This window comes from Camelus dromedarius, chromosome 32, assembly GCF_036321535.1.
Source record: "Camelus dromedarius isolate mCamDro1 chromosome 32, mCamDro1.pat, whole genome shotgun sequence".
NCBI classification, from domain to species: Eukaryota; Metazoa; Chordata; class Mammalia; order Artiodactyla; family Camelidae; genus Camelus; species Camelus dromedarius.
Window position 1 is genome coordinate 21,359,060 of NC_087467.1, and position 23,944 is coordinate 21,383,003.

Here is a 23,944-nt window from a genome sequence, read left to right on the forward strand (position 1 = left end):
TGGGTTCGATCCCCAGTATCTCTGTTAAAATAAATAAATAAATAAAACCTAGTTGCCTCCCCTCTCCCTACCCCCCCACAAAAAGAAATGAGAGGGAAGAAAGGGCAGTGGAGGCCGAGCAGAGGGTGGGGGAAAGCGGGGTTGGGGGGCGCGGGGAGGAGGCGCGGTGGCCAGTGGGCGCGGCGGGCGGTCCTCCGGCCGGCAGGGGGCGCGCGCCCGGCCTTCCTGCGCCCCGCCCCGCGCGCCCGCGCCTGCGCTGTCGCCCCGCCTCGCCCGGGATGCTGCTGCCGCTGCTGCGGAGTAGTTGCTTCCCTTCCTCCTCCCCCGGCGGCGGCGGCGGCGGCGGCGGCGGCGGCGGCGGCGAGGCGGACGCGGGGAGCCGGCCGGCGGCGCAGCTGCAGCGCGGAGCCCGCGGGCCGCCGGGGCCGCTCGGGCGCGCGCTCGCCCAGCCCGTGGCCGACCCGCGGCGCGCGGCGGAGGCCGAGGGGGAGCCGGGGCCCGGGGCGCGCGGCGGGCAGCGGGCCGCGCGGGGGCCGCATGCGTGCATGGATCCGGGCGGCGCGCTGCAGAGGCGGCCCGCGGGCGGCGGCGGCCTGGGCTCGGGCTCCCCGGCGCTGTCGGGCGGCCAGGCCCGCCGGAGGAAGCAGCCCCCCAGACCGGCCGACTTCAAGCTGCAGGTCATCATCATCGGCTCCCGCGGCGTGGGCAAGACCAGCCTGATGGAGCGCTTCACCGACGACACCTTCTGCGAGGCCTGCAAGTCCACCGTGGGTAAGGCTGGCGCCGGGCCGCGCGCTGGGGCCTCGCGGGGCAGCAGGCTGGGCGATGCATACGGGGACGGCCGGGGGCGCCCTCCACCCCTGCCTGAGGCCAGACCGAAACCTCCGTCCCCGCTCAGACTCGTCACGAGGCCGGTGAGGCGCGGGTCCCTTCCCGCCCGGAGACGGTGTGAGCATCTTTCCGTGGAAACTCGGCCCCCACACTGCTCTTCAGGAAGAAGGGGGTGACAGGTGGGGCGGGCGGCCGGTGGGGCGGGCTCGGAGCTGTGCCCTGGCTCGATGGCCAGAGGGGGTCATCTGTGGCGAATTTTGGTGCCTTAGCTTTCCCCACTGTAACCTCGGCTTATTTAATCATTGTGAACTCCCTTCTTGGTTGCGCGGAGATAATGAAGTTGTAAGTTCCCTCTGGAGGGTCTAAGGGGAATATCAGACCAACACGCCCCTGAGTATCTTCTTTTAACTACAAACGCGGGCAGAGGGACTTGAGCTGTTTGTGACCTCAAATAACCCTGGGACTCGAAAAGTAGGGAGGAGGCCTCGGCGCCGCCAGGTAGGTGAAGTTCAGCGAAGTAACTGCGGTAACGCCCGGGGGCAGGAAGTATCCGGTCCTGAGGTTGTAAAATTGGAACTGCAGGGGAAGTTTTCTGATGAAGTCACATGGACGAGCCTTGGCGTTGCGGTCGGTCAGACCAGCGTGGGGAGCTTTTGTTTCTATGGAAAACCCCGTGAAAGCTGTTAAAGGTGGGGGAACCCCGCAGATGAGACAGTTCTTCAAAATAAAGAGCAGTCACCTTCAGTAATAGGCAGGAGGGATTCCCCTAGGGGAGGTCCGGGAATCAATAAACAGTAGGTAAATATGAAATTAAGAATTCAGAGCGCAAATTCAGAATTGAAAGTATCGTTTCACATAGCTGTACCTGTATTTTGTATTGTAACCAGCAGTCATCTCAAGGTGATAGTTAGGGGTTGTCATTGTAACAAAATATTTAAAATGTCTTACTGGAAAATTCACCCAACCCCGACACCAGTTTTTGTGTTGTCTTTTTATTTTGCTCGTGAAAATGTGTTTCCCTTAATACTTTTTTTATAATAGATCATTTTGGAAGTATTTGTGTTCTCTGTCCCCAGTTTGTTTTTGAGATCTTGGCCTTGGGACCATGATGTTAAGTTCAGTAGCACAGCTCAGACCTGTTTCAAATATCTACTCTTGGATGATACAAAGCACAGGGAGTTAGTAACCCATCAGCCGAGGGTTTGGGCTGCTACTTTAGTAGCTGAGATAAATGAAATAGAGCCAAAATCAATTAGGAATTAGCTTACATGACTCCACGCTTAAAATTACGTAAAGTGAGGGATAGCACAGTTGTACTGTGTGATAAAGGCATAACGGGGGCTAACAGGGCTTGCGTGGACGGAGCGGGAGATGGGGTGAGCACAGGTGCCCTTTAGGACGGGGTGGAGGAGAGATGAGGGGTTTTCTAACTCGGGGCCAAGTGGAGTAGCACCTTCATGATCTAGGAAAGACTCGTTCAGGGACATGGGGAATGAATGCTTTGAGACCTTGGCAGCCATGCCAAGGAGTGTGGACCTTCTCCAACAGCCGCTGGAGCCGTGAAGGCCTCTGGGTACAGCCCTGGCAGGGAGACGGTGAACCTAATCAGGCAGGATTGCATAGGGTGTTTGGGGATCAGGAAGAAACCAGGAAGCGAGGAGACCCGGCAGTTGGTTTCTCTGTCCCCTTAGCAAACAAACGTAAATACACACACATACACATGCACACGCCTCCCCACACTGCTACCCCTGTGGGGTTCTTCATGCACTTGGATCTTGTCTTGCTCATTTCTGTTTCCTCCATATGTAGTCTGTGGCTCTTGGCTTGATAAGTATTTCTTAATCGTGGGAAGTTCAGAGAAGGGTAACTTCTGGTCTGACCCAGAGTGTGAGGACAGTTAGCTAATGAGCCCCCTTCGACCTCCTCGGCCACTGAGTTGCTTTTTCCTTCCACTTACCCAATCACTTACTGAGCACCTGCTGTGTGCTGGGCCGTGCGACCCACGGCGGGGGGTGGGGGTGGGGTGGGCCTAAGTGCCAAAGAGGACATAGCCTCTGACCAGATGGGGCTCAGACGGGTGGGGAGCAGGGTGCTGCGTGTTGACCAGGGCAGCAGAGACGTGTGTGCAGCGTGTCTGGGGGGCCGGAGGGAGCCCCTCCCCTTGGGGTGGTGTGCTCCTTCCCCGAAGGCTGTGAAGATAAGTTCATTCCTCGAGTTCCTTAAGGAAAACTATTGAAATGTGGCGCTGGGTGTGGTGTTGGGTTGTGGTTTCCCCACCTGACTGCCTCCCGTCTGAGCAGGTAGCTCACAGGGTTCTTCTGAGGCCGGTTGGTCAGGTGTGCAGGGAGCAGGCAGCCCCACACAGATTCTTCTATGGAGTCTTCTCTGCAGGGCAGCCTTGGGGACGCTGCTGCCCGGGACGCCGGGTCTGGGAAAGACCGGGGCCCCGCAGCCGCAGCCGCAGCCAAAGCAGGTGCAGGCCCGGTGGGTCACTGAGGCAGGCGATGGCCTCGCAGACCTCAGGCTGGAAGCCAGCATCTCCGGTGAGCGCCTTTATAAAGCAAATCAGACTCGCTGGACTTTCTAGAAAAGAGCATAGCCAAAATCCCCAAGGGGCTGAGATAATAAGCCTATGTTGTAAAGTTATGAATGAGCAGAATGTTGATGTTTGTTGTGGTTATATTATTAATCAGATCAGAAGTTGATTTGGTTTAAAAGACACACAGAACTCACCGGTGTATGAAAAGTAGACCGTTGTTAATCATTGACCTGTCTAATGAAAATTGTCTAGGTGGCGTATTTTCAAATGGGATTTTATATTTGTGGAGTCGAGTTACATAGTCTGGTCCAGCTAGCATAGTTGGACAGGTTCTTGGAAAGGCCCAAGAGCAGCTTTTTGAAATTTGGGGAATGGAAAATAACCTGTGGCTGTAGAAATTCACAACTGTCTGTCTAAATCCACCCCCTACCAAAAACCAGAAGACATAAAATTATGTATTTGTCAACCTTTGTTTTACTTTTATATAACCTATTGGAAGGTAGCTGTTAATTTTGTTTGGATCAAAATGGTTTTAGCAGGCAGTGCCTGCTCCCCCGCTTTCCGCCCCGCCAAGCAGCGTTACATTCTAGAAAAACTCTAGAACAGGATTTAGGAGGCTGGGCTCTTGATTTAAGCTCTGCCACCAATTAGTTTGTGGCTTTGGATGAGTAATGTATTGTCTTTGCATGTGAAAGACTGCGTTCTGTTAGTGGTATGTTCTATAGAATTCCACGTTCTACAGTTTCTTGAGCCCATACTGTGTACCAACAAAAGGATGCCTTTTCTAAACCTCACAGCAGTCCTGAAAGTTTCCCCATTTTGCAGGTGAGGACGCCAAGTCCCAAAAGGTAGACAGCTCACCCGCAAGGACACAGAGGTCCCAGGTGGTCAGGGCCAGGGCTGAGTTGAGTTCTGTGTGTCTGCTCCTTAGCTGACTTGGAGATTTGGATTTACTTTACTCTGTGAAAATCCTGACAGTTCAGAATTGGACACCATGAAGCGCTTTCCCACGTACCTCGTTACCCTGCGGTGTCGTTGAAATCGACTTTCTTTAACTGTGTCTGTCACTTTCTTCTGGGCATTAAAATAATGCTCTAAGAATTGCATTTCTTACCTAAATATTCAGTCAGTCAAATATCTTAAGCCTTTTACATATCTATTAAAATGTCCCCAAATCTGGCATATTTAAATAGAGGAAAATGAGGAGTAAGACAGTTTAGACTAGAATTCTGATTTTTCCTGGACAGTAAAGTTTCTTCCAAAGTGCCAGAGGCCAACACAGGGTTGCCATTCTTTTATTTTGCCACAGAAGGACTTAAAAAAAAAAACCCACTGTCACCAACTTTTCAAAGCAAAAAAAAAGACAACTTAATATGAAGTAGACCAAAAAAATCAGGAAAGACAATGTCAGGATTTCCAAATTATTTAAATTTAGTCTGAGGACCTCACTGCCCTGCCTTCATCTTTCTTACTTTGCAGTGATGCATTCTAGTCCCAGCCCGACCCCAAGGGCAGGTGGTCTTGGCTGAAGCCCTGTCCTCCCTCAGCTACGTGTCATAGCCTCTGTTCTCAGGGGGAGCACTCCCCTTGGGTCTTGTGTGGGGATGGGGCTCCCGGGGCGGGAAACCTCAGGGTGCAGGTGGACTGTGTGTCAGTGGGGCCAGCAGTGGAGCTGGAAGCAGAATGGAGGGGTCTGAGAAACAGGCGGATGTGGACCTCGTGCAGGTGTGGCCATCTGGGGACTGGCCTTGAATGGTAGGTTGTCACCTACCTCGCTGACTGGATGAGACGCGGGCCACCAGGAGCCAGTCTGCTTTGCCCAGAAGCAGTGGGACCGCTGTCAAGGGAACCTGCCTGCTTGTACTTTGTTCTGGAAATGTAGGTCGGGGTTTTTGTCAGGAAGCCCAGGAGGAACATTTAACACTGGACTGAAATTCTAAGCTGTGTGTTTGATTTTGCCCTTCTGTGATCATGCGCAGCCTTCCCAGCCGCGGCGGAGCTGCCTGAGCGTGTCACTTAGTCCCGAATGCCCCGTCCGGAGCCCAGACGCCGAGGCTCTGCCGCCGGTCCCTCCCCTGCCAGGATGATGTAACACCATGACTCAGGGAGATGGGAGCGTGGGAGGAACATTCGGTTTCGTGCCCGCATGTGCTCTGCGTGTGTGACTTGGCTTGTTTAATGAGCCTCAGGCAGGCCGACGGGCTTGTGCAGGACGCGTTTGTGGGATGGAGTCGCTGTCCTTCAAAGAAAGTGCGAAAAGCTGCCATCAGGTTGTTGAGATTGATTATAAATCTGTTTAAATTCTTTGACTGTCGGGCACTCTTGCTGGAGAAGAAAGGTCTCGTTGTGCAGGACAAGAGTGACCAGGCCCTGAGAGGTGGCCTCTCCTCTGGCAGTGGGGTCTGCCAACCCCCTGCCAGGGACCCAGGGACCGGCCTTGGAAGGCAGACCCGGCTCCTTGGAGGAGCTGACGGGGCCGCGGTGTCCTCCAGCCTCCCGTGCCAGAAACATGGTTCTAATTAAGCACCTGTTTGAACTTGTGAAGAAAGCAGAGCTTTGTACGGGAGTCAGCACATTTTTGGTGCCAGGCGGCTCACACTCCTGCGAGACGCTGGTCTGCTGGCCGTTCCCTGGGGCACAAAGCGCTGAGCTGATTTGTCCCTTGCAGGAGGGGAGCGAGCCATGGAGAGGGTCCCTGTGGACCGGGCGGCGCCCTTACACTCCAGCAGGGGAAGGAGTGGGCTCTTCTCCCTTTGTCCTTGAATTGCACACCTTTGACCTTCGGAAAGTGTTTAGAAAACCAGAACTGCAGGCCCAAAATAGCACCCTTAATTGAATGTGATTATGTCTTGTTTTGTTTTTAAATCTTTACTCTTTAAAACTAGAAAATACCACCCAAGCTTAACAGAATAGGAAACCTCTCACCCCCTCCCCCCGCCAGCCTCCTGCTTGCTCTCTGGTGCTGACTGTACTGCCTTCTTAGTTTCCAAACCAAACAACCACCTGCAGACCCACCTCAGGCAAGCATGTGGTGGAAGTTGCCCGTGAATAAATGAAACTCTCCTGGTTGTCCCAGTGTAATTTAACACAGAAACTTCAGGACTCCCTGAGGCATGTCCGGGGCGAAGGCACAGCCTCCCCAGTGAGGACCCCCCGGATCCCCCCCCAGGCCTGCTGCTGCTCTGCACGCTGCTGCACACTCGCACGCCTACAGCCAGACTTCCACTCCTGATTTTTCATTTAAAGGAAACACTGGACCTGCTCCTTGGCCACTCCTGCCATCCTAGGTGCTCCCCCACGGAGTGTGATCAGCAGGAAGAGTGGGTCAGGGAGGGCTGGGCAGACGGTCCTGGATTCAAGTCCCAGCTCTGCTCGCTGTGTCTGTAGGCCAGTGACTTCACTTCAGTTTCTTCCTTCGTGAAAAGAAAAAAGAAGCAAAACTCACACTCTTCTGTCTCCGGCTGCGGGAATGGATGGGGATGAAATAGCTTATGTCCCTGGGCCAGAAAAGGCAACTGTGAACCTTCCCTTCTCCTCCTAGTTTATGCTCCAGACGCGGAGACTGAAACACTAAGAAGTCGTTCAGCGTGTAAGCACGCGACCTGGGTCAGGGGGCAAAGCTCTGACCGTCCTGCGTCTGTTTCAGGGACCGGCCTGAGCAGTAGTCAGGTTAGTATTTGCATTTGAAGAAAACACTATTGACCCACCATTTAATCACCTGGGGTCATTTTCCAGATCTTCCTCTGCACCGACATTCTCTTCCTCTTGTGACCAAGAGGCCGAGGTGACTCCTGCTTTTCAGACAGGGTCTTTGTGGTGCCAGGGGGCAGAGCCGGGCCTGCTGGTGCAGGAGCCATCTGTCCGAGCCGGCCAGCCCCTCCCTCTTGCTTCTATAATACTTCCCTGGCAACACAGAGTTCTTTTTTGACATTAAATACATGTTCACAGCTCCCTCCAGGGAGGGAGTCATCAAGGGAGGCCACACGGTGTGTCCTCAGGAGCCCGGGTTCCACCCCGCGCACCCACGCACAGTGGCTTGCTGACCTCGGGCAAGGAGCTGGCCACTCTGGCCTCAGTTTTTCATCCAGAGAATGGAAACAATGATTGTTTCTACCTACGAAATTGTCCAAAAGATCTCTGCAGTGAGCTAGTTGATGTACACGGACACCTCAGAACAGCACTTGGGGCACAGGAAACTCGTGAGAGGCAGTTCTGACCCTGACCGTGGGGAGAGCCACCCCTTCCCTCCCTGGGCAGCTGTGTCTGTTCCAGCCCAGTGCAGGGCCACAGGCACGCCCCGCCTGGATTCAGAGGCAGGGCTCCTCAGGCTTGGGGCAGACATTTAACATCCTCGGGCCGGAAAGCAAATGCTTTTTAACGACACGAAGTTATCGTACCTATGTTAATAGTGCCCACTTCTGGGACAGTCATGTATTTTACAATCTCAGGCTTAGTTTCTGTTTCCTTGAATTCTCATAACTTGGCTTAAGTTGGAAAAGCCCAGATAATATTAAGCAATGGGCTTACACAGGCCCGGGTGCCTCCCGGAGACGGTGCGGGAAGCTGGTCTACCTGCTGCTGGTGAGCACCACCCGGCCTCTGTCAGGTGCTCTCCTGCGGGCTCCGTCCTGTCCTCTCCCCGGGAAGGTGCTGGAGAGGCGGGGGCTGGACTCACGGTCAAGTGATCTGATGTTAGACGGGCCTCTGTCTGTGACCTTGACCTTGACCCAGTTCTTAGCATACTTCCTCACTGTCAACTCCGTGTAAGTGCTGGGAAGCCTCTCCGTTAGTAGCAGTGTTGTGTCCCAGGCTGAGTGACTCTGCAAAAGACCTGTGTCCTTGGGGGAAAAGCCAGCGTGTGAACCGCAGGGTGGTGAGTATCAAGTGGCAGTGACATTGCTGCTTGAATCGGGGCTTATTTTGAAGTCTGTGAAATCCTTCAACCTCCTGAAAGTGGGACGTAAACTAAAATCATAGTCTGGTGCCAGCGCCCGGCCTTTGCTGTTGCCGGTGGGCCAAGAGGACGGCCCATCAGCTGTAACCACAGCCACCGGCCACTGTGTCAGTTTTGCTTTTATTTAGCTTTCTGCTGGAAGGGAATGAGAAGGGAGAAGCTTCTGTTTATTTCTGCTGTTTTCATTTTTGTAGCTTCCCATGCCCCAGCAAAGTGCAGTGGAGTCAGGTTCTTTCGGGAATGTTCTGCCTTCAGGGGGCTTTGAAATCCCACCAGCACAAAGGAGGACAGTTCTTCGTGACCTTGCTGAGGTTTACGGGAGATGAATCCAGAGAGGACAGTGCGAAGTTAAGCTCTGTTTTCCAGCAGCCCGATTATGCTGATTCTGGGCCGTCTGCTGAAATTTTCGCACTTCTCCTAGTTTCCACGCATCTGACTTTTGTCATAACCTCTGATTGTGGGCGATGTTACGAAGTTGAATCTAGGTTCTGCCTCTCGACTGGCACGCGATGTGACCTTGAAGCAGAGTGCCTCGTCCTCTGTCGCTCCGGTGTCTCCTCTGTAAGATGAGGAGGGTCTGCCAGCCCGCTGGGCAGCTGCAGGCGCCCGAGTGTGGGATGTCAGCACAGAGGGTCTGACGGATACCCATTGTCACTGTCACTGAAGGAAGTTAAGATCAGGAAGACGCAGCAGCTGGAACAGAACAGTCTTGATAGAAAGCGGGGTGACAGCCCTGTGGCTGTGTCCTTCCTGGTTGGAATATTTCTAGGAAGACTTTGCACGTTGGTAAACTTGAGGACAGGTGGGCTCCTGTCACCCAGCAGAACAGTCACGTGGGTGCCGGCTTCCCTGCTGTGTGCCGGAATCAACTACAGGAAACTACTGGAATCAAGCCCTGGGAGGGGTGTGTGGAGGGAGGATATGGGCACATTAAGGCTGTCCATCCACAAAGGATTTACCATCAGTAACAGGAATTGGAGGAGAAATAAAGCTCTCCGTTTCCAGGATGACACGTGGGTGCTGAGCACCCGCTTCCTGCTGCTCTGCCCCCAGACGCCCTCAGGACAGAGCATCCGCCCTTCCTTCCTGCGACTCAGCGTGCGCGCGAGTGTGTGTGTGTGTGTGTTTAATCGTCAGACCTGAGTTACCTCATACTTGCAAAGAGAATCAGCATTTCTCCTTGCGCATCCAGCGTTTGATTGGAGAAGAGGGGCGGTTCCACTTGGCAGAGGTGCTGAGTTCTGTCCTGGACCAGGCAGTGCTCTGGGCTCCGGAGCTGGCTGTGACGTCCTCAGAGAGCGTGGGGTTTCTACCTGGTCCTGGAGACCGACAAAACAATGCGGTCAGGGCTGGAGGGGAGCGGACCTGGGGACGTGGATGAGGACCGAGGGGGAGGTGCAGGGCCATCAGGAGGTTCAGGTGGGAAACCACCTGGGACTGCAGAGGTTTCTGGGCAGACAGGAGGGTCTCTGAGAAGAGAGAGCAGCAGGGAAGGACACGTCTTTGCAGGTGCCCGGGGTCTGTGTGACTCAGGTCTTTAGGGCAGGGACTGTCCCACCACCTGATGGAGGGGGTGCTGGTTGCTGCACCTTTTACTCAAGACACCCAGAGGAATCTGGATTTTCAACAAAAGCTGCCACCTTTCTTTGTCCCTTATTTGTAAACGTGGGTCCTGGATGGCGTTCCTCGCCCCGGAGTCTCTGTGCTAATTTCTCCCAAAACGAATCCCCTGTTTGAGGCTGTTGGTGGCTGTTAGCCTTTTATTTAAGGATCAGTATCATTTCTGTGACATGCAGAGTTGAAAACACACAACATTAAGAGAGACGTTTGACTTGATGCAAAAACCTTTTAAAACAATATTTAGTCACGTGCTTTGGTACATGGATTTGTTTCTGAGCCATAAACTGGAATAAGTTTCCAACCTTTATCATTACTTAGTGGCTGTTAGATATGGGAAAGGAGACTGCATTCAGGGGAAAGGACCATTTTAATGAGCTGTTTTCTTTTACAGAATTTAGATCTGGCTACTGGGCATTTCTCTGTTTTTGTTAGTGATGTCAGTAATCTTCACTGAAACTGGACAGTCTTCATTTTTGGTGAAGAACAGAGTCTTGATCCTACGCACTGTCAGTTCTTCCCTGTGCTCTGTTCTGTTGAATTTAGTGGTGTATTTATAATCACGTGAAAACTTCATGTATCTCTTGATTGTGACTGTTAAGGCCTTTTCCTTTTATTTTAATTTGTTAACCTTTGTGGTTACAAAATAGTCCTAGTGCAGGACTGCCCAAGTGAAACCTTGTTCAAGTTGGTTGGGGAAGAAAAAGTGTCTGGCATGTTCAGGCTCAGAACAGTTCTTAGCAGAGAAAACAGCCTAATCAAAACAGAAACTATTTGCTTTGGCTGTTTCAAGGGATTCTTTGCTGACTTGAAGCAGAGCTCATAGAGAAGGATTGTCTGCCAATTCTTTTCCATAAAATGTTGCAGGCACTGTGACAAGTTTTACAAGTGTTGCAGCTCCCTTAACTAAAAAGGAAAAAAAAAAATCAAAGGCGCGGGAATCAAAAGCAAAACAGAATGGTGGACATGACACCATATGAATTTGATTTGTAAACTGCCATCACAGAGCAGCATGGTGAGGCCCTAACTTCGTGCTAACATCAGCAAGGAGGGGTTCTGTCCCTGCACTGTGGCTTTTTGAAATCAGAACACCGCAGATCTGCCCAGGCTGGTTTCCGCGTCCTGGGAACGTCACGTCGAGCCCCTCCCTGTGGCTGGCTGTCTGGTCTCTGTTGGAGGATGTTGGTCGTGCACAGACGTGCTTCCTGTTTCGGGCCTGTTGGAGAGCGTCATTTGACTGCAGAAAACAAAGCTGTTCCAGAACTGAAAGTGGAATTGGCTTCACCACGTTCCCCAACCTTGGAAGTCACGTCTGGTGCGAGGGGTGAAGCACTGAAGTGCAGCAGCCGTGTCTCCGGCTGCAGCATGTTCTGCTCCTGTGACTTTGTTGTGCAGACCTGACAGGGGAGGCTGCCCCAGGGCTGTGAACACGTCTGCTGGTTGCACTGGTGTCCGCAGGGCGTTACTAATTATAAAAGCTAGTCGCGTGTTCTGGGCTTCATCTCAAGAAGGTCATCTGACCTCCAAGAGCTGCATCAGCCCGGCAAATGGGTCTGGGAGGGGGTCCCTGTCTGTCACTGGCCGACGCGGGCCACCCCCTCACCCCCTGCCTGTTAGGGGCCGGGCAGCGTCGGGCCCCTGGGTCCCACGAAGCCATCAGGAAGTCGTTCCTGTGAAGAATATGTTTCCAGTCCCCCCGTTTAGCAGGATCCCTTTGGTTTATTTTTCTTAGTTGTGAAAATTGTGTAAAAAATATTTTTGAAGTCTTCACGTTCTCTATAACGGAGAAGCATGTACGGTAACATCTGCAGATGAAAATTTAGGGTTTTTTTAAATTATCCAAAGCTTTAAGGACTGATTTGGAAGGGGTGGTGATGCTCAGTGGTTTGCTTGTTACTATTAAAGTAAATAAAAATTGAAATCGGACTTGTTAATTTGTGTGAATGAATTATTAAAAGATAACTCCTCTTCCGCACTCCTGACAGTACGATCAAGTCACCGTCTGCGAACATGGAGACCTTTAGGGGAATAGTTTTTACATTCGGCCCAAGGCTGTTTGAAATCAAGACTGAGTGTCCATGGGAGAACTTTCCCCAAGATAACGCGCTTCTAAAGCCATCCCTTCACTCACGTAATTACTAGTTGTAATTTTTAAATAGTTTTTCTGCTCCACCTGTGATATAACAAACTCTTCCTGTGACCAGCAAAGGCTGCCACTCGGGGTCAGGGTAAAACACGGCACAGCGTGGCTGCCGAGAATTGTGTGCGGAAGCGCAGAATCCACCGGGTCTTCACGGAAACTGGCGGACTTCTGCTTTCTCCTTTTGGGATTTTGTGAGATCAGGTTTTTTTGGTTTTTGTCTGTTTTTCTGGTAGTGGTACAAAAGTGTGCAAAGAGTATGATCATTATGACCGATGACGACATAATTTTGCTTTATCACCATTTGTTTTATTTACAGGTGTTGACTTTAAAATCAAAACCGTAGAGCTAAGAGGAAAGAAAATTAGATTACAGATCTGGTAAGTGGGGACTCTGCCCCCAGCAATTGCCATGTGTGTTTAACAATCCATACGCTTGTCTAATACAAGTCGCTGTCCGAGCTGGTCTGTCTCTCATGCGGGTCCCTCCCCTTCGTTCACGTTCAGATGAAGTGAGCGGAGCTTCCTTCAAGAGAGAGGGTTTAGAAAAGAGTCCACTTGTCTCAGACCCCGTTTGCACACGGGAGTGTGGAAGGAAGAATATCACTTTCATGACAGCTAGTGAGTGTGGGGCCTTCTATCTCTAGTTTCAACTCATTTGACAAAACTGTCATTGTTCAAATGATGGCTCAGATGTGTGTCTTCATGTTTTTAACGTCACTTTGAGAGCCTTCAGAGAGGGTCCAGGATGTCCCTCCCGGAATATCCAGAGTTGCACGATTTCAGGGCCCATCACCCGCAGACCGTGTGCCTGGCGGCACCGCGAGACCACAGCAGTGGGATGTGCGCCTTCCCGGCCGCATCACTGGTCCACGCGGCGGGAGCCCCGAGCCCTTCCGCACGTCAGGGTTGTAGGAGAGACTCAACCAGCCGTGTTGGTGATGACTGGTCAGCACTGGGAGCCCCCGCCGCGAGAGAGGGGACCAGGAGAGGTGCAGCGCGTGGCCCCGTGGAGGTGTCCTGAAGATGCCCTTTGTCTTAACAGAGCCCCGGCCGCAGTGCCCGCAGCTACTAACTCCTCCCGGCAGGTCACCTCAGCTCTGAGTGTCTGTCCACCTGTGTATGTCTGCTCTCATCTGCGGTCACTGCCGCCTCATCTCTGGCTTCACCGGTCACCTAGCGCTTGCGTGTTGTCCATGTCTCCATGCCTCATCCGTGTCCCGTCCAGGCACCGCTGCCCCGACCCGCAGGTGCCCACGGATGCGCCCGAGGTAACGTCCCCGTGGTCCTCGCGAGCTGCTTACCCCACTTTGGGGTGCGGGGTGCTTTTCTGTCTTCTGTTCTGGTTTTCTGTATTTTTGTTTGGGGCTTGATGATGAAATGTTGGCAGTCATGCCTAAATACGCAAAAACCGAAAACGCCTACTTCTGGTCGTCCGCCCAGGAGTGGGAAGGCAGCAGGCTGCGTCCTGTGCACTGCTGCCTGGCCGCGAGCTCCGGGAGCAGCAGTGGTGCAGCTCTCGCGGAGCTGCTGTTCTGACTGTCGGCTCTTCAAGGTTAAGGCCGCCTTGGGGAGGAGTCTCATGCACTTGGCACCGTGGGGGAGACCCTTTCTGGCAGACGTGGCCTCACGAAGGGGACACGGCTCGTGTGAGCTTGTCTGTGAGGCTGCTGGGGGCAACAGCAGTGTCACAGCGATGACATCCTGGCCCGTCGCCATTAACGTGTCGCTGCTTCGGTCCCTCTCAAGCAGCGGTAATCCGGCTTACAGAAGGGCGTACGTCCGAGGTCCTGTGCCCCGGAACCTGCCCGCCTGAGGCCGTTTTTGGTGGTGACATTGGATCCTGCTGGAGTCTAACTGCCTCCCTCTGACTCTGATCTAAGAGGCTCTAGCTGCCAGTTTTCTACTGGGGGTCCCCCGTGGATCAGTGAGGAAGCAGAACTTGTCCTTCCCAGAGGGGTTTTCACCAGTGCGCAGTGGGCCGCAAACACCGGCTACTCGCTCCCCACCTGAGACTCAGGAGGGGTCTGCCTTCTGGAGTATTTTATTTAAAGGAAGAGGCCTTTCTCTTCACCACTGTCACCCTGTAGGTGGGACCAGCTGGAGGCGTGGCTCAGTATGTAAAGCAACGTGCGGTGTGTTTGGCATTGGGAGATGTCCCTGTGCTGTGGCTTTTGTCACCTGCCTCGCCGTGGGCCTCTTGTCATCCCTCTGTCACAGTCGAGGGTGCGGGAGGAGCCGGTGTGGCTGGGGAGAGCTCTTCAGGGGGCTGACCTGGGCTGAGTCCGTGGAGGTGCTGGGGCCGGTCTTCACAAGGAGGGCTTGTTAGAAGAAACGTGTCCTTTCCTGATGATTTCTGGATCTAGCCAACCATAGAAACTGTTATTTACTGTGGATCCCTAGAAGTCTAAGGGATCTACCAAAAGCCTCAGATGTCATTGTCATATTTTTAGGTCACATTTTATGTCATCGCTGCATTTAAGTTCCTTGATTATCTGTGGTTAGAAAAAGGACCATTTTCCCGTCTCTGCATGAAGAAGTGTTCTACATGTGTGTGCGTAGAACTTGGTGGGAGTACAGCTAAAATAGGACGTCGACCAGAACGTGGTCCACAAACTTGCATCCACATGCTCTCCCGGGAACGATGCACAGACTCAGAGTCGTTGTGCTGAAGCAGACTTGGCACTGAGAGGCCAGCCTCCTGTCTTCAGGAGCAGATAGACACTTCATCTGGAGGCGGCTTGGTTCTGTCCGTCGAGCAGTGTTCACCGTCGGGCAGGTGGTTCTAACCCGCGTCCGTACGGGGACGTCGAGCTTGTGTCCTTTCATTCTCCTTGAAGAGGTAGAACATTCACACTCTGAAGTGGGTTCCCGCCTGCAGAGTAGGAATTGTGTCATTGAAGTGGACACAGTAAACACAAAAAATGAGGCCCTTTGCGTTTTCACAGCATGGTTGTGTTACCAGACCGGGGAAACAGGATTGTAGAAATTTTTTAATTTGCCCCAGAAGCAGAGAGAGAAATGTGAACAAAATCATATTCCACCTGTAATAAACGATGGTTTAGCTGATGTTAACAACCTGAAAATCTCCAGAAATCAGCTCTTTGTTATGACAGTGGAAATTCAAGTTCATCCTAAAGACAGGAAATGTTAGGCTTCTGTGTCTTTCTGGGCAGATAAAAGTATGATCAGCGCATTGGTGTCTTGGTGTCACGTGGCTGTTTGAAAGCGAAGAGTTGCGTGGAGTTTTCAGTCCTGGCTCAGTAGGTGTGTAAGGAATCCTTGTTGAGCTGAACTGGGTTTCATTCACTCGGCTCTTTGACCGTACGTGGTAGCAGATAATTCAGGAGGGAGATGAATCAGGCAGAAGAACTTTTGAGAGGAATAGAAAATAAAAACACTTGCAAGCCAGATATTTTGGGGATATGGAAAGAGTCTCCCAAAGGAACATGCTCTTCTGCCTCGAGCAGTCAGAGCCAGGCAGAGAAAGCGGCGTTTAAGGAGTGGCCTTCATGTTTCCTCGCTGGCGTTCAGGGTCATTTGTTTGTTAGATTCCCTCCGATTGTGCACATTGAGGCCTCTGTCCTGTGTGCATGTCTGACTTCAGGCTGATGGGACAGCTACCTTCACCGCGTTTCTAACGCTCCTAAGTGTGCTGCTCATGCAAGACGTTTATTTTAAACAGATCAAAAATGCCTCTTACTGTTCTGATTCTTCGATAGCTGGATTTTTATTAAAGCTTCTCCTAGACATAGGTAACGGTGCTGTACTGTGCACCTACGCCTCCGGGGGTAGACCTTGTGTTGTGTTCTTGCCACGATAAAATAAAAATAATTTTCAGAAAACTCCTATTATTTCTAATTTCTTGAGCCCCTAGTTTCTGGATTCTAATTCAGTGAACGTGTATAAAAATGAATACGAAATTGGTTTGCACTAGAAGCCAGCTTAAAATCCTTAGAATGAAGGTTCGCGAAAGCGTGTAATTCCCGCAGCGCTCAGGGAAGAGCTTGTGTGTAGCTGCTGTGTAAACTGGTGGAGCCGCTGTGTTGTGCTCGTCCCAGGTTGCAGAGCAGAAAACGTGTGTTATTTTGCTTTTAAAGAAACGACTGAGACAGGGAGTTGGCATAGCTCAGTGGCAGAGTTGCATGCTTAGCGTGCATGAGGGCCTGGGTTCATCTTCCCGTACCTCCATTAAAAAAGAAGAAATGAATGAGAAGTGTTCAGACAGCACAGACAATTTTTTAAAACATTAAAAATACTGTATCAAATTTTAACAAGCCACCACTCATGATAGGAGGAGAAATCATGCTCTGAAAGATTTCGCTCTTCACTGGTTTGAGAATATCAGGTGCACCCCTGAGGGCTGAGGATCCCAGAAATAACTGTATCCGTTGGTTCCTCGTGTGGGTGAAATGGTATCTCAGTCAGTCCCTTCTCACCCACTTTGAAGGCACCTTTAGTATCTTTCAGTTGGTGTTAGAAATCCTGAAGGATTCAGCCCCCGCTATTTTCAGTTTTCCAATTTGGGGGCAGTTCTGGGTCAAAAAACAAAGTTTATTGTGCCTTGGAGTGGCACCCACTTCTGCATGTTACCTGGGTGGCCTTGTTTGGCACGTGGACGTGGAGGGCCTGTGGTGGGCCAGGCAGGCCAGCCTCGGCCCCCAGGCCTCCCGGCCAGGGGCCCAGGGAGGCTGCCAGCCTCTGGAGCGAAGCTTGCTTCATGGGAGGGTCACGTGCCCCTGGGGTGTGCCGTGAGCTAGGGGGCTTTGGGAAAAGCTAAACTATAGATCATCTCTAAGGAGCTGTCTTCCTACTCAGCAGACCTGCTCTGCTGAGCCTCGTTTGTAAGTTTATGGAGGTTCTCACGCAGTTTCTTGGCTTCTTAGACGGAGAAGGTGGGTCTCGGCCAGCTTCTGTGCACTGTTAACGAGCTTGTGTCATTCTTCATGTTGAAACAGGCAGCTTTTCCTGGAGAAGAATTAAAGGTCTAGATTTCAAAGGAGCAGTCGCAGAGTCGTGAACTTGACTGTGTTTGCAAACCTACTTGGCCACCTCTTCCTCCTTTTCCACTTACTCTGTTGGCAGAGATTAAGAACATGTTAAGACTGATTCTAGAGCATTTTTCATTAGTGGGGGCCCGTGGTCATCTTATCAGCAAAATCACGTGTTCGCCAGCAGGTTGGGTTAAAAGAGTGTTGTTGTAGCTGTAAATCGTTCCAGTTTCCATCGATGCATTTTGTCATTGTTGGTAATTACCTCGTGTACAGGGTGCTGTACTTTCCACCATTTTACACGGTACTGACTTATGTTCACAATCTTGGTTTGAAAGAAATTGGGGCTTCCTTATGATTTTGTTTGGATGTGCCTGGCTCGGAAAAGCTGCCCCTGCTCATAACGAATATGCACACGTGCACAGATGTGTGAGGAGTTGCCTGGTGCCCGGAAGGCGTCGGCCAGCGGTTGGGCCGTGGCTCTCCCCAGTCTGCGCTGTTTGGGAACTGACATCTGCTGTTTCTTAGGGACACAGCAGGTCAGGAGAGATTCAACAGCATTACCTCAGCCTATTACAGAAGTGCCAAGGGGATCATACTGGTGTATGACATCACGAAGAAGGAGACATTTGATGACTTGCCAAAGTGGATGAAGATGATTGACAAGGTGGGTGTCACACTTTTGTCTCAGATGAGAACTCTTTGCTTGTGGGTGTTCATTGTCACAAAGGAAGAAGGGGAACTTTTGCTGAATGTCCGTTAATCCAGATGACAGCGTTCAGAGTAGATCTGTAGTCCTGCCTTACACGTGAGGCAGAGAAGAGTGTAAATGTCTCCAGAATCAGCTTATAAATAATAAAGCCAGGGGTTTCATCCTGGTGCCTGGGCCGTCTGACGTCAAAGCCCAGAATTGCTCACTCCACGCTGTCAGGTGGCTCCCGTGCAATCAGATTCAAGTACTGTGTGTTTCTGCAGAAAGTTCGCTTGCACAGTCAAGCTCAGAGTGTCCACAGAGTGACAGCCCCACAGGGGTGGCCTTCTCCACTGTGCCTGTGGACACGCCAAGGACCTGGGTCATCACTGGACATTTGCCCTCAGAATTCTAGGTGGCCTTCATCTCCTCATTGTGAACTAAGATCTTATCCTTTGGATCACAATGGACTATGTAGAGATAATCTGGGTCTGTATGATTGATGTGGTCTGCGGGTTCCCCTCTAAGAAATGGGTACCCAGAGTTCACATGGAGAAGACACAGCCACTGAGGGGGAGATGTGGTGGTAAGCAGTGATCATATTTGGAGAGTTTTCTTCCCCCTTATTCAGTAATTTGATGTTTGATTCCTTTGCATAACAAGCACACTTAATGTATTAGAAGTTGAATTTTGTTTACAAATTGTGTTGACCCGTTTGTTAGATGATGCTGGAGAATGTCCATCTGCAGGTTGTACCAAGCACATTTTTAGTGTCTGCCTCTTTAAAATGTGTTAGGGAGCAGGGTTGCTGTGGTTACCGAGGTGATGGGCCTAGAGCGGGTCTGGGCTCTGCGATGGTGAGGATGACCCTAACCCCGACGCTGAAGCCATGGAGTGTGCCCGAGTCCCCTGGCTGATGTCACCCACTCAGGTGCCTTGTGCTGAAGTCTGTCTCAGGTCACGCTCGAGGTTACCCCAGATTCAGCGAGTGACTCAAGAGGCATTAACCTTTTTAAAGAGCACTTCTACTGTGCCGGTACATTTTTTTAACTTAGAACTGGAGCTTAACGCTTCCTGATTATAAAACTAATGGTACCTTGTCATTATAGAAAATTCAAAAAACCAAACACAAAAGTAAATGTTAAAAATCCTTAGTTCTGTCATCCAGAAAAACTGGATTGCATCCGAACTCCGTGTAGTTTTACATCCTGCTTATTTCACTAAATATTCTGTCACCACAGCCTTCCTTTGTCAGATATACGGTCTTCCAAAGCATATGTTTTGTTTCATCATGACTTTATTTTTTTATGTACCTGAACTTATTTCATTCTTCACGTATCTTGTGGGATTTTCAGTTTATTTCTGACTGAGTATAGAAGTTTGCCTGTATTTCAAATCGTTTCCTTAGGGTAGATTCTTAGGAGTTTGGGTCAAAGGCTAAGAACGTTGGGGTCCGTCAGGCCTGGGACCACGATGCTTTCTGAAACGCTGCAGGCCAGGCAGGAGCTCTGCCCACACAGAGCAGGTGCTCAGAGACTCAAGGAGGGAGAAGCACGTGTGGCTGTGGCCAGCGTGTCTGGTGGTCAGCGTGTCCCGTGGCGTGTGACACGCCCGCCTCTGAGATGCAGCTTCTCTCCCCATCCCACAGTACGCTTCAGAAGACGCAGAACTTCTCTTGGTGGGAAATAAGTTGGACTGTGAAACGGACAGAGAAATCAGCAGACAGCAGGGAGAAAAGGTGAGAAATGGAGCGGGAGAGGGTGGCCCCAGCTCCACCTCAGCACGGCCAGCACGTGGCATCCTTTTCTTTTAAATAAGTTACTTTATAATTATTTCATAACTTAATACAAGTTATCTCCCCATCACATCCTCCTTCCTTGTTTGCTTTTGTTAACTTCCTGCTCCTTTAAATTTGGTTTGACATGGAGAGGAAAAAACATGTTAATATTACTGCATTTTATGTATATATATATAATGTATATAATCTATCCTGACATTTTACACAGAGAAACGTTCTTTTAAACCATGTAATGGGTTTCATGGTTTCCTCGGAGAGTCGGTGATACTCACGCTTTAACTGTCAGGTACACTGCAGTTTTATAAACTTGCGCACACAGTTGGACTTGAAGGTCCTGGTATCACTTTAGGGATTTTATTTGTTTTGTTGTTTTCTTATAACATAGGAATTTGCTGCACTCGTGAACTTTATATTTGAGGGTAAACAGGAGTCCTCCAAACTTTTGGGCCCCCCCACCCCCGGTTAAAGCAGAAGCCCCAGAGGTACGATTCCCTGGGCACAGGCCTCGTGCTTGTCCTGTAGGCTGTGTAGCATGGAACCCACAGAGAAGAATAATTTTTTTCTTAGTTTGCACAGCAGATAACTGGGATGCGGTTCTGTGAAGCAAGTGCCAAGGATAACTTCAATGTGGACGAAATATTTCTGAAACTTGTTGATGACATCCTGAAGAAGGTAAAAAAAAAATCCTACATCATGAAAGTGTTGCATCTGAAACCTGTTCTGTTTCATTTGCTGTTTTTTGGCTGGGAACTTTGTGTTTAGAAAGGGAAGCACGGTGGTGGTTGTCAGGCTGGAGGAGCAGGGAGCTGCGCGCTCAGCCCAGGGTTTCAGTGTCCACTAAGGACGCTGGCCCCGTCCAGGCTTCTGGCTCAGCCGTACACACGGATTGGGGGAGCAGCTGGAGCTGGTGTGACAGTGGGCTGTGCGTTTTACATCCACTTCCCTCTTTTTTTGCATTTTCCCACAAGAATCAAGTTAGATACAGCCGGGGTTGGGGGGGTTCTTGTCTCCCCTCCACACCCTGCCCATCTGAAGGGCCTGAGGCCATCACAAGACCCTTTGCGGCCCCACCGGCGGAAACATGGCTTCCCTAACAGCAGCACTTGCTCAGGGTTTGTCAGCATCACATCTAAAGATTTCTTAGTGAGACCTTCAAGTGCACTTACGTTACTGTGACGCAGTCTGCTCCAGTCAGATGCTTCTCACACCAGGGTTGTCTGTGTAATTGCCAAGAGAAGCCACTTCTTTCTCTGGTAACGCTGTAACCCCTGAGGTCACAGAACCATCTTTCATTCTTTGATACATTACATTTTCGTTACACTGGGCCTTGGAAACAGTTTATGAGGTCTGCCTGGTTTCTTCCACCGGAAGGTATGACACAGGCTGGGTGGTGTTTGTGCAAGGGTTGAATGAAGCTCCCTGAAACCTGGTTTAGTTTTTGGCTTAATATTTTAATGTCTAGGTGAGCGCTGATGATTTGGAGAGTTTTCTCTGAAAGATACTTTGTTTTTACACAAGGGCATGGTTTGCAGAGTGACTTGTACATTGTGTGGTTAAACTGCACCTGTCTCTTCTCCTTTGTTCTCCAGATGCCTCTGGACGTGCTAAGGAACGAGCTATCCAACAGCATCCTCTCACTGCAGCCGGAGCCCGAGATCCCCCCAGAGCTGCCCCCGCCCCGACCTCACGTCCGGTGCTGTTGACGTGCTACGTTGGAGACACAGCGGTGGCGGTTCCTGGACAGGGAAGTGTTTCGTTCTGCACTACAATCGTTTCGACAATTTCTTTTCGCACTTTGTAATCCAAGTCAGAGCTATACACTAACTTGTAAATATGCAAATATGCAATCCTGGGTAAGTTTCGGTTATGAATTACATGCTTCCCTCCAAATTGTTATATTTCATTCATGATCCCAGTGCCTCATCTGTGTACACTGGGAGACAGTAGTACTTCTAATATGAAGAGCAGGAGAAATGAGAGCTATAATGTGTCTTGAAGTAAATAATATAATTGTCCTTGTTAATTCTCTTATGAGGACAGAAGATAGTCTGAAAAGAAAGAATGTGGTGCTTTGCTTACCGTTTTAAAGAAAATTCATAAAACTAAAGACTTTTTGGGGGAAAAAAGCTATCTTGAAAGCTTTTTCTTTATTTACATTTCTCCCAGCTGTAGCGCCTTTGAGGTATTGGAGTGTCTCCCACAAAGCAAAGCTCCATCTGTAGCCGTCTCGAAGGTTATTTATTCACCTCACATACCAGTAGAACTGACTAGTTGAGGGGCAGGACTTGACTTGATCTGAGCCGAAGAATCTCTCCGGTTTCCTAATGGACGAGTCCTGTGCTTTTAAGAACTACAAAGATTCAAAAAAGAAACGTTTTTGAAACAATAGAAGATTTGAAATGAACGCTGCTGTCCTAAACCAATCCTGTTTAAAGGAATTTTAAAGAGATACATTTTACTATATCAGAGAACACACATGTATTTGCCTAAACCTTCTCTATACCTTTGTAATGATGAAACTTCCCCCTTGATGGTGAAGCTTACTCCTATATAAGCCTGGACTGTGTTCTTTTTTTCTTTTTTCCTGGTCTGATAATGGATTTGTGAACTCTATCTTTGGCAGATCTTCCTTTATTAAACTGCACTGTTTAGTCAAGGTGAATAAGTCATTATGTATTTGAATAACTTGGCGTGTCTTGAGTGTCGTGATATGAAAAGCATTGTGTTTCTACACTAATGAAGTGCAAATAAAATTTTGTATTTATGAATGACAGTTGAGTTGCCACATTTATTTGTGCAGTTGTGAATTACGGATTTGACGATAATTCTTCCAAAACAACACATCGTAGTCATGTGAGTGTTTTAGAAAAGAAAAAAACAGCCTTATCTGCTGTGGAAGGCACCTGGGCCATTTCGCAAAAGTTTTCGACACAGAGCTCCCACCTTGGTCTGTATTCCCCACCAAAATAATTGAAAGCTGGGGCACAGATGGATGCTGTGCACTAATGTTCACAACTTTATTCACAATAGCCAAAAAGTGACAGCAGCCCCAGTGTCTGTGGACAGATGAATGGATACACAACGTGTGGCCCATCCGTGCAGCAGAAGACTTCAGCCTTATAGAGGACGGGGCTTTCTGACAAGTGCCGCAACCTGGATGGACCTTCGCCGTCGTGCTCAGTGCAGTAAGCCCGTCACCGAAGGACGAATACTGTGTGATCCCACTTGTGTGAGGGCCCTGAGTCGTCAGATCCACAGAGACAGCCTGGTGGGGTCCAGGGGCTGGGGAGAGGGTGAAAAGGGGAGTTAGTGTTGAATTGGAACAGAGTTGTAGTTTAGAAGATGAAAATGTTCCAGAGAAGGGTGGTGGTGGTGGTGACGGTTGTACAAGTGTGAACATAAGTGCTGTCACTGAGCTGTACGCTGTAAATGGTTGAATATGTGTATTTGCATATGGTGTCCTCGAGAAAATGTTCTTTTTAATGTCCATACCTCACCGTCCAGCAGTCGGTCGTGGCTCTTGCCAGTCATTTACCTGCTACCCCACCTGCAGGGGAGCCTGCCCTCCCTGCCCTGCTGTGGTGCTGACTCCGCCGGAGCCCTGCTCGTCCCGCCCGGGCTGCTGCTGGAGGAGGTGAGCGGGGGCTCGCCGGCCTCCTCCCGCTCCTCTCGGCCCTGCGGGGACAGCTCACCGTCGGCTTCAGCCCTCGGCTTCCGGTGCGCCCTCGGCTTCCGGTGCGCTCTCGGCTTCCGGTGCGCCCTCGGCTTCCGGCGGGCCCTCGGCTTCCGGTGCGCTCTCGGCTTCCGGCGGGCCCTCAGCTCGGCCTCGCTGACCCGCCGGAGGGCCGGGGCAGCGGGGCTGGTCAGCACCTCCGTCCTGCCGGGCCCCCAGCGCCGCTGGCCTGCCCTCCGCACGCGTCTGCGCCCCGCCCCGGGCGCAGGCCACTGTCGTGGGGTCCCCTCTGAGCTCCTCGGTCCGGGCGACACCCCCTCCGCTCACGCCGGCCCCGGGAGGGGCAGTCGCTCCCTCCGGTTGCCGCCGAGTGACCTCGGCGGTGTCTGCTGGCTTCGCGCCGTCCCGGCTGTGAGGCCCGCTCCCTGCGTCGACCCCTCGGCGTGGAAGCGCCTCTCGTGGCTGTTCCCGCGGCTGCTGGAGTGCTTGTCAGGCGCGGGCGCGGCAGGCAGGCCCTCAGAGGAGAGTCCAGGGGAAAGAGTCGTTTGCCGTGAGGGTGCGCGGCCCCGTGGTGGGCCGGCCTGCCGCGGGCACGGCGCCTCGTCCCTGCGCTTGTGCCCCGTCCGCGTGTTCGCTGGGGCGGTTCCGGCCTGCAGTCTGGCTTTGTGAGAAGTCTCCGCGGCGTCCCCAGCCCCTGAATTTGGCTCACTT

At 51.2% G+C, this 23,944-nt stretch overlaps 1 protein-coding gene across 1 annotated transcript; it reads left to right on the plus strand.

Moving 5' to 3' along the window:
• Positions 1-278: 278 nt before the first annotated feature.
• RAB12 (RAB12, member RAS oncogene family) lies at positions 279-22,333 on the plus strand. The gene is made up of 6 exons (XM_064481604.1): positions 279-771; positions 12,401-12,461; positions 17,600-17,738; positions 19,411-19,500; positions 20,128-20,232; positions 21,150-22,333. The coding sequence occupies exons 1-6, from the start codon at positions 279-281 to the stop codon at positions 21,261-21,263; spliced, it is 1,002 nt and encodes a 333-aa protein (XP_064337674.1). The 3' UTR covers positions 21,264-22,333.
• The last annotated feature ends 1,611 nt before the right edge of the window (positions 22,334-23,944 follow it).